This window comes from Megalobrama amblycephala, linkage group LG8, assembly GCF_018812025.1.
Source record: "Megalobrama amblycephala isolate DHTTF-2021 linkage group LG8, ASM1881202v1, whole genome shotgun sequence".
Taxonomy (NCBI): Eukaryota; Metazoa; Chordata; class Actinopteri; order Cypriniformes; family Xenocyprididae; genus Megalobrama; species Megalobrama amblycephala.
The window spans coordinates 28,353,358-28,367,342 of record NC_063051.1 but is presented as its reverse complement, the minus strand read 5'-3'; the positions used below and the strand labels follow the sequence as shown (position 1 = coordinate 28,367,342).

The window sequence follows — 13,985 nt, the reverse complement described above, 5'->3', positions numbered from 1 at the left end:
AATTCCATATTTAACAAGTTATGAGGTAGTATATCTAGCTTCCGCCAGACCACCTTCCGCATTCAAATTACGGGAAAAACAAAACTGCCGTCTCGTAAATTCCGTAATTGAATATGGAAGGCGTAGGACGTACACCGTAAGCTTTTTGAAGAATACGGAAGCCGGTCTCACGGAAGCTAGATATACTACTTCATAACTTGTTAAATATGGATATGTTTTTACACAAACGCATCGCTTCGCTTCAGAAGACCTTTATTAACTCTCCAGAGCCGCGTGGAGTACGTTTATGATGGATGGATGAGGATGGAAACACTTTCTTCAGCTCATACACGTTTGGTAAGGTATACTGCCATTATAAAGCTCGGATGCGTCAGGATATTTATTAATATTTCTCCGATTGTCTTGGTCAGAAACAAGAAAGTCATATACACCTAGGATGGCTTGAGGGTGAGTACAGCTTGGGCTAATTTTCAATTTAAAGTAATCTACTCCTTTAAGTTTAGTTGCTGCCTTGTACTTTTAAGTTGATTTAACTTAATATTTTAAGTAATTTTAACGTACAATTTTAAATTTTGGCTAGTGCTGAACTGATCTCTTTAAAGGGATAGTTCACCCAAAAATGAAAATTTGATGTTTATCTGCTTATCCCCAGCGCATCCAAGATGTAGGTGACTTTGTTTCCTCAGTAGAACACAAATGATGATTTTTAACTCCAACCGTTGCCGTCTGTCAGTCAAATAATGCTAGTGGATGGGAACTTCTACTATAAGAGTAAATAAAACTTGCATAGACAAGTCCAAATGAAACCCTGCGGCTCGTGACGACACATTGATGTCCTAAGACACGAAACGATCGGTTTGTGCGAGAAACCGAACAGTATTTATATCATTTTTTACCTCTAATACACCACTATGTCCAACCGCATTCATCACTCGATTCGTTTGGTCTGATCGCGCTCTGACAGCGGCAGTGATGTCTCGCTCTCATTGAAGTAAATGCGCGAGACATCACTGCAGCTGTCAGAGCGCGATTTTTGGGTGAACTATCCCTTTAAGTAAATTTGACTTTACAATGTTTGCTTATTAAACTTATTACTTTTACATTTATATCAAGGATGCATTAAATTGATCAAAACATTTACATTTCTTCATACTTTTTATAGCAAGGATGCATTAAATTGATCAAAAGTGACAGTAAACACATTTGTATAATATTACAGATTTCTATTTAAAATACTGTTCTTTAGAACTTTCTATTCACCAAAGAATCCACAATTTATCTATTCTGTCTGTCAATCAGATACTACATTTTGTTTGACATACTCTGTATACTGTGATGTTTATTTAAAGTTGAAACATTTTGTATTTTTAAATAATTTATGAGTAAACAATTGTCTACTGTAGTTCTTTGTACTATTTTTTCACTGATATGAATCGTTCTGTCAGCAGGGGGCTCTGGACATCCAGATAAAATGTGAGATTAATGTTTCAGTGAAGCATGGTTAGTTTTAAGTGTTGGTCACTAAATCTTTGTAAGTCATTTTATAGATTCAACCATCTAAAGCCGAAAAGCTTTCATTTGTGTTTCTTTTCACAGCAGTTGCTTAATAATGTCTTACTAATGTCATTTAGTTGAAGTAGTGCTGTTTCATTTCCTTTTTGCTTATCATGAAACCTGAGAAGGGAACCTTTTATTTGACAGTCATGCCAGAACTACATTCCTGTAATTAAATTACACATCTATTATACAATACTAGTTTAAGACTACCGTTTATATCTTCACATAGTCTGTCTGTACTAAAACTCTGTTGATTATCTAACCATAAACCATTTACAACTCTCTTCCAGTCAGAGGTGATCTCATATGGTTGACTGAACCTTCTCTGCTTTGTTCTGTGAAGCAACTTAAGCCTGCATTACACAGAAACACTTAGACCTGGTTGGTACAAAACAATGTCCAGTTACCAGACTACTGTAAACAAATACTGATCATGTGTTTTTAAGCCTTATCACTAATCATAGTTCTGTTTTCCTAAGAATACTTGTCAAAGAATTCTTGTCACAAAGAACAGTTTTATTTATTGGTCTTAAAGGTCAGTTAGACTAGGCTCATTGAAAGCACTGAAAGCAATGGGCAGCTTTTCTCCAGTGCCATTGATAAGCTTCTGCCATATTTGAAATGAGTATTCCCATGTAGCTTTCGCTAATTGTGCTGAGAAAGAGTGAATTAATAATTCACAGGCAACTAGTGGGTCAGTAAAACATGCTGTGTGTGAGTGTTGTGATCTCACTCATGGCTAATCTCGCTCGGACGTTTTCTTTGTGCCTTTCCTACAGTACCATCATCACCATGGTGACGCATTTGAATGCCCATTGGCGTGTTGAGTCACGGCAGTCGTGTATTCATACCTCACAGCACGGGCTGAGAAGGATAGAATGGACTGTGATGTCATTAAACAAGCAAAGCGTTTTTACATGAAAGCTGAATGAATGCTAGAACGTCGCCCTCTTTAATTCTTATATTCAAAATCAAAGCCATACATAAGGCGTAAGCGTTACATCCTGGTCATTGTGCCTATTGTGAAGTCAGTGATCTAGTTTCGGACTCCAAGAGCCAAACCTCCATATTAACGATAAGTCACATTCAGCCATTTGAGTTTCGGAAAATTATTCAACACAACACACAACATTTTTTAATGTATATAATTTTGTTTTATTGATTTTTATATATGCATCAATAAAGCCATTTCCCAATTGGTTTAATTTAGCTTTTCTAATGAGTAAATATATTTTCATTAAAATATATTTTGTATATAATCCAGTCTTTAGACTGTTATACTGTTTTGTTACTATGAGATGAGCAGCTACGTTTATTGATTATAAATAACTGTATAGCTGTAAAGCTGAGATTTACATTGAAAATGACATAGTTATTACACTGAAATCATTTGAGCCCATGTAACATCAATCAACACTGCCCAACAATCATACCTACTAACATTAACACCATCCATCAGCTATTTACATGGTGTGTGTTGTAGAATGTGCATATCGCAGTGTCTTTTTGAGGCTAGTGATTCTCTTTATCCACCCATAATGGCACGTGGTACTGCTTTGCTTTAAAAGATCAGAGATATTTCTGGGGAAATTGATCATTTGTTCATATGCTTTATTTTATGCAGGCGCACTCGGTTGTCTGGGCGGTTCGTGTTGTTTATGCCAGGATGCTGTAGTTGGGGTTCAGTCTCAGTTGTTGTCTTCCACTTGGCCGTTCACCATCCCTGACTCCCATCGTTCAAGTAACGGATTTCGCTGCCTTGGGATCTTTAGTGTTTTCTGTATTTATCAGAACATTAATAAGAACATTAGTGAGTGCATTTGAAATCTAGCACACATACTGTAGGAAGAATTTGATCAAAAAAGAACATTTTGTCATCATTGACTAACCCTTGTGTTGTTTTAAACCCATCTGACATTTTGTCTCCATGAAGGAGATATTTGGAAGAATGTCTTGACTGTTCTTTTACATGCAATGAAATTAACTGGTGAAAAAATGACAAAAAGCATCATTATAGTAGTCCAGCCTTCTGAAGGCATACTGAGTTGTTATTCACTGAGGCCCCATTTACACTAGTGCGTTTTTGTTTTAAAACGGCGTTTTAAAATGAAAACGATCCTTGTCTACACTGGTGTTTTCACAGCGTTTCAGAAACGATCTCTGTCTACTCAACGGAAACCCATGTCACATGAGCGTTCATGCACACTGGGCATGCGTACAAGTTTGAACAGTTGCCTCTAGCGCATGTATATAGCTGCAGTTTTAAAAAAAACAGAATGCAGTTTAACTGCACAATGGCTGCTAAAAATTACAACAAAGCCAGCAAAGATTGCAGTTCATTTTCCATGTTATTGTTTACACGGTCATCAAGGATACGCAGAGCGAATCATTTTCAAAAGTCTCCGTTTTGCTCCGTTTATACTAAAATGCAACCACAGCGTTTTCAAATTAAAACGGGGTGCGCAGCGTTTTCAAAAGTCTCCGTTTTAGATGTTCTAAATCGCTGGCATAGCGTAAACGACAGGCATAACCGTAGCAAAACTTATGCATTTTAAAACGAAAACGCTCTAGTGTAAACAGGGCCTGAAAATGTTCTCGAATTTCATTCATTTTTGTGTATATTCAAATATGGCACCTCAAAATGTGTCACACCAGGTTTGATGTCAAAGGAGCCCAATTGTAACTGGTTCTCACGTCACATAAGCATGCGAAATGTGAAAATATGAATAACAATTTTAAATTTTGATCCCCACACAAAGGTATATCACATAATACACTGCTTGGCCAAAAAAAAAAAAAAAAAAAAAAATTGCCCTTATTAAAGGTGCCCTCGAATGAAAAATTAAATTTATCTTGGCATAGTTGAATAACAAGAGTTCAGTACATGGAAATGACATACAGTGAGTCTCAAACTCCGTTGTTTCCTCCTTCTTATATAAATCTCATTTGTTTAAAAGACCTCCGAAGAACAGGCGAATCTCAACATAACACCGACTGTTACGTAACAGTCGGGGTGTACGCCCCCAATATTTGCATATGCCAGCCCATGTTTCCAACATTATAAAAAGCATTAGACAAGGGCGGCCAGTATTAACGTCTGGATGTGCACAACCAAATCATCAGACTAGGTAAGCAAGCAAGAACAATAGCGAAAAATGGCAGCTGGAGCAATAATAACTGACATGATCCATGATAACATGATATTTTTAGTGATATTTGTAAACTGTCTTTCTAAATATTTCGTTAGCATGTTGCTAGTGTACTGTTAAATGTGGTTAAAGTTACCATCGGTTATTACTGTATTCACGGAGACAAGAGAGCCGTCGCTATTTTCATTTTTAAACACTTGCAGTCTGTATAATGCATAAACACAACTTCATTCTTTATAAATCTCTCCAACAGTGTAGCATTAGCCGTTAGCCACGGAGCACTATCAAACTCATTCAAAATCAGAAGTAAACAATATAACAGTATACAATACTCACATAATCCGCCACATGCATGCCGCATGCATGACGAACACTTTGTAAAGATCCATTTTGAGGGTTATATTAGCTGTGTAAACTTTGTTAAGGCACTGTTTAAAGCAAGCGCGAGCTCTGTGGGCGGAGAGCACGGGATTTAAAGGGGCCGCAGCATAAAATCGGCACGTTTATAATGATGCCCTAAAATAGGCAGTTAAAAAAATTAATTAAAAAAAATATATGAGGTATTTTGAGCTGAAACTTCACAGATACATTCAGGGGACACCTTAGACTTATATTACATCTTTTAAAAACATAATCTAGGGCACCTTTAAATCCTTATAAATTTTTTTTTTTTTTTTTTTTGGCCAGGCTGTGTATAATGCACAACCTGTATGGATTGCTTTTTTTTGGACATTGACAGCCTTTTTGTTAAAAAGAAGAATAAACACAGGAGTAGCGCATGCTCATTTATAAAGGTAGGCTTGCTTTCTCCAAGCAAATGAGAGTATGACATGAGCTGAACTGATAAAATGCTTCTGTCTTCAGATAAAGGCAATGTTCACTTGGCAGCACCTGTCGGTTTTGATTGTGTTTCTGTTACATTATACTTTCCTGGCAGAGGAGAATGATTCAGTGGCAACAATGACGGTCAAGACCTGATCTTGATTCTTAAGAATTCAGCTTGAACTCTGCTCTCGCTGGCATCATTATCTGAAGGACAATAAGCCACTTTTTCAGCAGCGTCATGTTTAAGTGTCTGTGGCTGTGTTTGCACAGGGTGGGTTACTGAAACTTTGATACTCTCTGATTACATTTTGAAAGGTTGAAGAACTTTGGTATCTGTTTATTAAGTAACTCCCCAATTCATAGTCTGCCAAATTCAGAGTTTGAACCTCAGACTTTTGTGTTTCCAGCCCAAATCTTTAGCCACAACGCTACCAACACTAGTGTCACTGAGATATACTGTACACATTTATTCCCGTAAAATATAAGAGTGAAGAACACAAATAATGCCACTTTTAAAAGATATAAACAAAAAGTCCTTTACCTCTGGCAGTTGTCTTTGTTCTTCATCAGCTTGAGGTGGTGGCCATGTTAGGCCCAGTTTTCCAGTGGATTGTCGCACTATAAAAAGAAAAGCAGGAGACAAATGTCAAAACTATTTCAGAATAGTTTCATTTACTGAACTGGATGTTCATGAAAATATCCACACATATGATTATTGGATGAGAAGACAATAAAGTACACTAGCAGTGAAAAGATTGGACACAGCTACTCATTAATTTTAACTATATTCCAAATTTAGAATATTTGTAAAGTAAAAAATTGAAGAATGGGAATTATGCAGTGGCCAAAATATTTAAATGTTGAACAAATCATACTTCCACTCCACCTGGTGTATCCACCTGGAATGCCTTTTAAAACATTACTGTAGGAGTTTTAATTAGGAAATTCATGCGTAGGCACTAATTTTTCTATTTTTTATTAGCTTATTAATTTATATATCTCTGCTTATTCATTTATATATCTCTAACTTATATGTCTAACTTATTTTAAGCCTTTAAATGTAAGCATTCAGATCAAGATTTTGATGAGAAACATGAATCGAGTGTGTCCAAATTAAAAAATGTAAAAATTTCACACTAAGCGCAAAAGTTTAAAAGATAGCCGTATCTGTATGGTAAGTTTAATTAACATATCATTCAAAATATATAATTGACAATGCTGGTTAGATTACTTACAAATCATAGTCAGTTACTAATTCCAAATTACATGACAAACATTGTAGTTACGTAATGCATTACATTACACATTTAAGGTATAATCTTACTACTTTTTGATTACCTTTACATTACTTTTGACCTAACTCGTTTATTACATTGATTTGAACAGGATAATTTTGTACTATATTGATATAAAAATACAAAGAGAAAGATTCCATTCTTTTTGAGTTTAATGAAAACTATTAAGTAATTAAATCATAAAAATTTAAAATTAAAACAAATAATTGTAAAATTGTAAAAACAACCAAAATAAAACATTTACTAAGAAAGATTTTATATATATATATATATACATGTAATCATGTTATCATCACACTGGATATTCTGTTTTGTGCTTTTCTTTAAACAAAATACAATCGTTAACGGTAACCTGTGTCATGTGGATCATTTACTACGCATTATAGATTAAACCAGCACTCACAACTGAGTAGCAGTTCATACAGTTCACTTCTATTGCACACAAAAATGATGATATACAGCACTTGTTTTTGCATGCACTGTATAAAGTTATGATATCAGCAGTATTGGTTTATAACTGTTTCTCTTGCTGCCCTTACACAAGTGTACCACATTTACCACATTTTCTGCAAAATTACCATAGTTACTAAAGTTATTGTTACTACAGTAGAGCTGTGGTATATTGATATTAACCACCATCAGCAGAGAAAGAATATGAAATAACAGAAGAATATTAATTAATTATGATTTTACAGTAGAAAAAATATCTGTAGTAACTTTGGCATTTTGGCAGAAATTATGTTATCATGCAAAATAATTGTGAATGAGGCTTTCTGACTAAATAGAAATGAGGGGGAGATTTTTTGTTTGTTTATTTTCATAAAAAATAATGTAGATATGAAAAAAACTTGAAATTTACTGTACAAATGTTTTCACTTCACCTCAGTTTAGAACTAAATCTATGTGCCATTAAATGCATTGATGATTTGCCATATGAAGAATAGCAGGCATTTCAGCTGACTTGTACAGTAGTAAAAGATAAATTCAAGTCACAATCGTAGTTTATCTATTGGACAGGCAAACACACAATACTACATCTCACTTACACCTCAGTTATCACCTTTCCAGATCACAGTACTCTTATCCATACTTTGCTCATTTCAGCACATTTGACTAACACAAAAATTTCAATATCTGGTGTAAGTTAATACTAGTGACATAAGCCCATATTAGCATTTTGTCTGTTTGTTTGTTGGCTGCCAAGGTGAAGCACAAACTACCAGCTCCCAGTCAAATGATAAAATGTCTATGTAACTGAACTTTGTACACTAGAGAAAAGCTTGAAAAGTGTCACTGTTAACTAATAGTTCACAAGTGTTGAGTTTTGGCAGTTTTGCTGCTATTAAGATTTGCCTGTAGCTCAAACAGTAGAACATGGTGCTAGCAATGCTAAGGTCATTGGTTCATTTCCCAAGTAATGCACAAACTGATAAAATGTATATCTTGAATGCAATGTAAATCTCTCTGGATAGAGTTGTCTGCCAAATGTATGTGTACTTTGTACATATATCCTCTCTTGTACCTAAAACAGTAGAGCATGGTGCTATCAATGCAAAGATCAGGGGTTCAATTCACAGCAAATGCATGAACTGATAAAATGTATATTTTGAATGCTACATAATTTGCTTTGAATGACACGTGCAATTGTGAGTGTACGGCCTACAGACATTTGTTAGTCACGTGTCCTTTGCATAGATTAATTGCTTTCAACTGCTCTGTGAACCAAATTTTCACATGCTGCTTTACAATGACTAACCTGATGTAGTGGAGGTTAACATCTCTGATTGGCGGCCTGTTGGAGTCAGATTTGTCCATGGAGGTGTTGAACTAAGAATCTCTTTGTCTTTCACCCCACTTTCTGTCCTCAGATCCATTCTTGTTCCCTTTTCTTCTTCCAGATCTATGGATGCACCTCCATAAAGACTGTTTCTCTGTCTCTGTAGTTCTCTTTCCCTTTCCTTTGCCTCCTTAATGTCCAGCTCCACCTGAGGCTGCAGAGTCATAGAGGAGCGGAGCTTGAAGAAAGGGTTCTCCTTTACTACACTTGAGTCTTCATCTTCAATCACTTCTAAATTTGGTCTTTGTCTTGCACTAACAGGCTCTGCAGAAGAAGCCCTCACACCCACATGATTCATCACTTTTACGGATCCTCCATCTGTCCGTGAGGCTGTCTTATAACCCCCGTTTGGTCCTCCCAGAGTTGTGGGAATAGAATTGGCCTCTATTATGATTATCTGGCCCGTGATTCCCTCAGTTAGACCAGGTCCTCGAGTAGCAGGCGGGTTGCTGTTGGTGCCTCCATACTGGGCCATGACTGGTGGGGTGGCAGAATTTTGTGAGAATTGCATTAGGCGTTGTCTAACGGCAGAATCACCTTCCTGTATTCCAGCAGCAGACTCTACGTAAGTGGAGTTTGTGGCAGATCTTCTGCTAAAGGCAGCCATTGATTCTTTCGGTTCTTGAAATGACTCGAAGAGCAACTTTTTTTCTTGAAGCTGTACCTCTGTTCCCTTGTCATAGAAGCCAGGTAGTCTGCCCAGTTCAACCAGAACCTTCTCCCTCTCTGTCTCTGCGCTGATTTCCTTCTGCATCTTTTTTCCAGCAAACTGCCGGTCCTTGTCAAGGCCTGAGATAGGTCTTATATGGAGGTCCTGGGATAGAATAGGTCTCCTCAATGGAATTTCCACAAACTCATTAGACTTGTCAGTTGCGTCACATAGTCCTCGAGAACGACGTAGACTCTGCTCTCTCTTTACAGCCAAACGGATTTCCCGCTCAATGGGAGTTTCGTTAAGTGGGGATTCAAAGGGCTGAGGAGCATCAGTTTTAACAAGGCCCTCCGAGACATCTGTTGTGCTGTTGGGGGAGAAATCTGCTGAGACACCGCTATCGCTCTGGCTGTCATCAAAATGATCCATCTGCTTTCTCTTGACTTTCCCTTCTCCGGGATGAGGCTTTGTGTTTGACTGGGACTCTGCACTCTGTCCTTTGTTTTCCCGTTCCTGTCTTTGATCTTTAACCTCCTCCAGCTGCTTTCCTCCGGTCCCACCTGTTTCTGTGAAACGCACTGTTTGCTTTCGCTCTTCACCTGTTTCACTACACTCTCTCTCGTCCCTTGCACTGTCCCTCCTCCCGTGTGACATAATCAATGACTCTTTTACTTCCGTAGAGATACAGGCAGAGTTACCTGGCTCTGGATTGGCTGGCTCGCCTGGAACTGTTTCTAGGGGTGGAGCAGCACCAAACACCTGTTGTACCAACTCATTCTCAATCATACCACTTGGGTTGTTTACCTCAAGCTCCCCCTGCTGGACGTTCTCTGCATTAACCCCAGATTCAGTTATGGATGTACTTTGGATGCTTGAAGGTTTGGTCTCAGTGAGAAGACTTTTTGAAGAGCTTTTGGAATACGACAGATTTGGCGGTTCATCGCAACGACTGTCCCGTCTCACCCACTGCTCTCTGGTGGTGGGGAAATCCAAAGGTTTGCAGTCTATATTTAGCTCTTCACTGTTTTCTGAAAGGAACACAATTGAGTCGGAGTCACCATGTGACTCAAGCTCATGTCCCTCTTCTTCTTTGGTCAACTTTGGCACTTGTGGAGAGTCAGTGCCTTTGTCTGCCTGTGTCATGGTAACAGGTTCTTCACCCTCAGTGTCTTGCACAGATGCCTGAACATTGGTTTCAGTGTTTTCCTTCACCTCATCCTGAATCTCAGCGGCTTGACACTCATTCTTCTCTGGTTGGATATCTTTTTCCAGTCCTGGCACCGGTGGCCACTCTTGACCCTGGTCACCATCCAGGTCATTTTCAACTGTACTGCTCAAGTCTTCCCTTGTTGGCTCAACGGCTCCATCTGCTGGTGAGGAGGTGGGATGAGCGTTAGGTTGAGGATGGAAACTGCTGTCAGGTTTTTCCATTTGTTCGAACCCAGTAATAGCTTCTGTGTCCTTCTTGTTAAAGTCTTGGAGGTCTGTGTCTTTCTTTTCCTTCATGTGATCTTCTATTATTGCAGTTTCCATATCTTCAGTAAAGCTGACTTTTCCTGCTTCACTACTGCATTCATCCTGGGATTCAGATTTCTGAGGGCAAGTCACCGAGTCTGTTTCCATTTTGCACTAGATCTGTATGAAATAAACGGCAAAAAGTGTACAATCACAGATTGACGAAGCCAGAAACGGGCTTCCTTTATTTGATTGTATTGGTAATCAACAAAGTCGTCTCTTTCTTCCTAGGTTTCCCTTACTGCTTTTCTCACCCTGTTTTTTATTGCATAAAGGTGAGACCCCTGAAGGCCTTTCCTTTATACAGGCAACACTTAGTTTTTTGCTGATTTAGGAAACTATAATCAGCTTATGTTTCAGTCCCAGTAGACGAGGAAGGCTAGTACGACTGCATGAAATCTGTTGCAGTCTCTTGCTTTTGTGTTCTTGCTTCACATTTCTTTGACCTCTATGTCAGTCTTAATCAAATTCATCAGGTCATTTATTCTTTAACGCCCATGCCTCAAAGTCAGATTAGTGTCCTTTCCTATTAAGTTCACCTTTGATATAGGTCACCTCAAACAATTACTTATAATATTTATTTTAGGTTTTCATTTTTTTTCTTTGTACCAGTGTATAGACTAAGCATCCCTTTTTGTATCCATTTTCCTATTTTACTATAATGACATTGTCCTTCACATACTGATATTTCCATATTAGCACATGCTATGATTAAGACAATGATTAACAAAATTATTAAAGTTTGAAGAACATTAAACAGCGTGCAGGGTCGAGGGTGCAACTTTTTCACCTTCACAGTCTATGAAATTTCTCTCTATTCTTTAGAAAGTAAAAATTTAACCAGATCTTCTGAGAATCATATTTACTTAAATGCAAAATCAGATCTCCATGTAAGTGAGGTAATCATTTTTTGTCGACAATGGATCATTCACAATATAATATTTGGACTCTGTATTGAATTGTCCACTGGAAACAAACATAAGGACTTAAAGGTGTGTCATAGCATAATGCTAATTACATAAGCAGCAGATTAATACCATTTAATCAGATTATACTGTGGACATAAGTGACAAAACAACATGGAAATTCTGATACAGGAATAATACAACAATAACAGGGAGGTGCTCGTTGTGTCCTTATGAATTACAAAACACTCATACTTGGACAAAATACTTAATAATGGTTATGATTAAAGTTCAATCTTATGAAAATCTAAATATTAAATATATAAACAAAACCTGGTAGCACACATCTATTTTTAGCTATACTGAAAACTACTGTCAACATCCACAAATCTAAAGACAACTACAGTATGAATAGCTATCATCAATGTGGATAAGTCCGCTTCAGTAATTCTAGGTAAAACAAGTAATGCGGATGTTAAATTAAGTAATCCCAAATTCCTGACATTGTCACGTAACGCATATAAGGTATACTTGCACGACCCATTCATACACATAAAAACATAAGATGAAAAAGGAAAATAGCTGAAGATGAAAATAAGGTGAAAATAGAAAATAACCTACCAGCTGATGAGATCAAATAAAAGATGAAAGACGACAGAGGTCAGCTGAAAGACAACAAAAACTGAAATCGTCCACCTGATTCACCAAGAAGCTTTGTGAAATCTCACTCTCCTTCTTCCCTTTCTTTCTTTCCCTGGTTTCCGTCTCTCGTTAACTCTCTCTCTGTACCTCCACCCCCTGCTTAGGAATCAAGGTTAAAATCTGTGCAGTTCTTTTCTCTCCTACTTCCACATGCACTAAAGCTGCTGAGTAAACCACAGGCCTTGCATCACTAATCCAAACAGCTCTCAAAGCTCTCACGAGTTTGAACAGGGAAAGCAAGGGATCTTTCTGTTCTCCTTCTAACTTTTAGATTCACTCACAATACTGCAAGATCTAAATGTAATAAGGTTCAGTTTGTTATCATTACTAGTTATTGTTAGGTATCATGAACAATAATTTCACAGCATTTATTAATGTTAGGTTAATTTAAATTTGTACATATATGAATACATTTTTTATACATTTGAATTTCAATCTGCATAAATCAATTAATGTATTATGCAATAAACGATAGAATATTAAGCATAAATTATCTTTATAATTAAACAAATAATAAATGCTTGTTCATTGTTAATGGTATAGTGAATGCATTAACTCAAGTTATCGTAAAATGTTACCAATGTAGCAACATAAAAGTTAAATAGGCAAAAAGTTCAAGCTATTGAATATTTAAACACTGTGACAGAATATACTATATTCTTTTTCATGTTTCATGATGAAAGGATTATTGCCAATGTTTTTTTAAAGGCATTACTATTTAATTCTCTTTTATACATTTATACATAACTTACAAAAGAATACTGTTTTATCTTTATGTTGACAGTAGCTACAGTCATGTGAAAAAGAAATTATAAAAATATATTTTTAAAAAAATACCTTTTTGAATTCTATGGTTTTACATATCAGGACATAATAAAAAATAATCTGTTACCGGTTGCATAAACTATTTATTTTTATTTTTTCAAGACTGATCATAATTTTTTTGAAGTCAGTTATATAAAAAGTTAAATTGGTGTAATTTCAATCCAAAAAGTAAGACTTATTAGCCCTAACTAATTGCTAGTTGGTTAGACTAGTTCTTAAGACACAGTCTTAACTTGGCCGTTTATGCAACTGGCCACTGGTCCTTGGCAGGTCTTAAAATTAAGTACAGTCTCAGATGAACAACAACACATGACATTTCACATTGTGTCATTATTTATTTAACAAAAACTAGGCCAAAATGGAGAAGCCATGTGTGACAAACTAAGTGCACCCTTGCTGCTTACATAGGAATTTTGATTAATTGATCAGCAAGATCACCTCTATAAAAGAAAAAGTTTTGTCAGTTTGCTGGTCTGGAGCATTCAGGTGTGTGTTAACACAATGCCAAGGAGGAAAGACATCAGCAATGATCTTAGAGAAGCAATTGTTGCTGCCATCAATCTGGGAAGGGTTATACGGCCATTTCCAAACAATTTGAAGTCCATTATTCTACAGTAAGGAAGATCATTCACTAGTGTGAAAACATTCAAGACAGCTGCCAATGTTCCCAGGAGTGGATGTCCCAGCAAATTCACCCCAAGATCAGACTTTGTGCTCAGAGAA

At 36.8% G+C, this 13,985-nt stretch overlaps 1 protein-coding gene across 3 annotated transcripts; it reads right to left on the bottom strand.

Moving 5' to 3' along the window:
- Positions 1–3,157: 3,157 nt before the first annotated feature.
- Positions 3,158–12,780, bottom strand: misp3 (MISP family member 3). 3 transcript variants are annotated; one of them, XM_048200368.1, is made up of 5 exons: positions 12,357–12,780; positions 8,583–10,950; positions 6,073–6,149; positions 3,447–3,541; positions 3,158–3,335 (listed from the first exon to the last, which is right to left on the bottom strand). In XM_048200368.1, exons 2-5 carry the CDS (start codon positions 10,936–10,938, stop codon positions 3,326–3,328), a joined length of 2,538 nt encoding a protein of 845 aa, XP_048056325.1. In that variant the 5' UTR covers positions 10,939–10,950; positions 12,357–12,780; the 3' UTR covers positions 3,158–3,325. The 3 variants fall into 3 exon arrangements, with proteins under 3 accessions (XP_048056325.1, XP_048056324.1, XP_048056326.1); XM_048200367.1 differs by lacking the exon at positions 12,357–12,780 and having other exon boundaries at positions 8,583–11,486; XM_048200369.1 differs by lacking the exons at positions 3,447–3,541; positions 12,357–12,780 and having other exon boundaries at positions 8,583–11,468.
- Between the last annotated feature and the right edge of the window lie 1,205 nt (positions 12,781–13,985).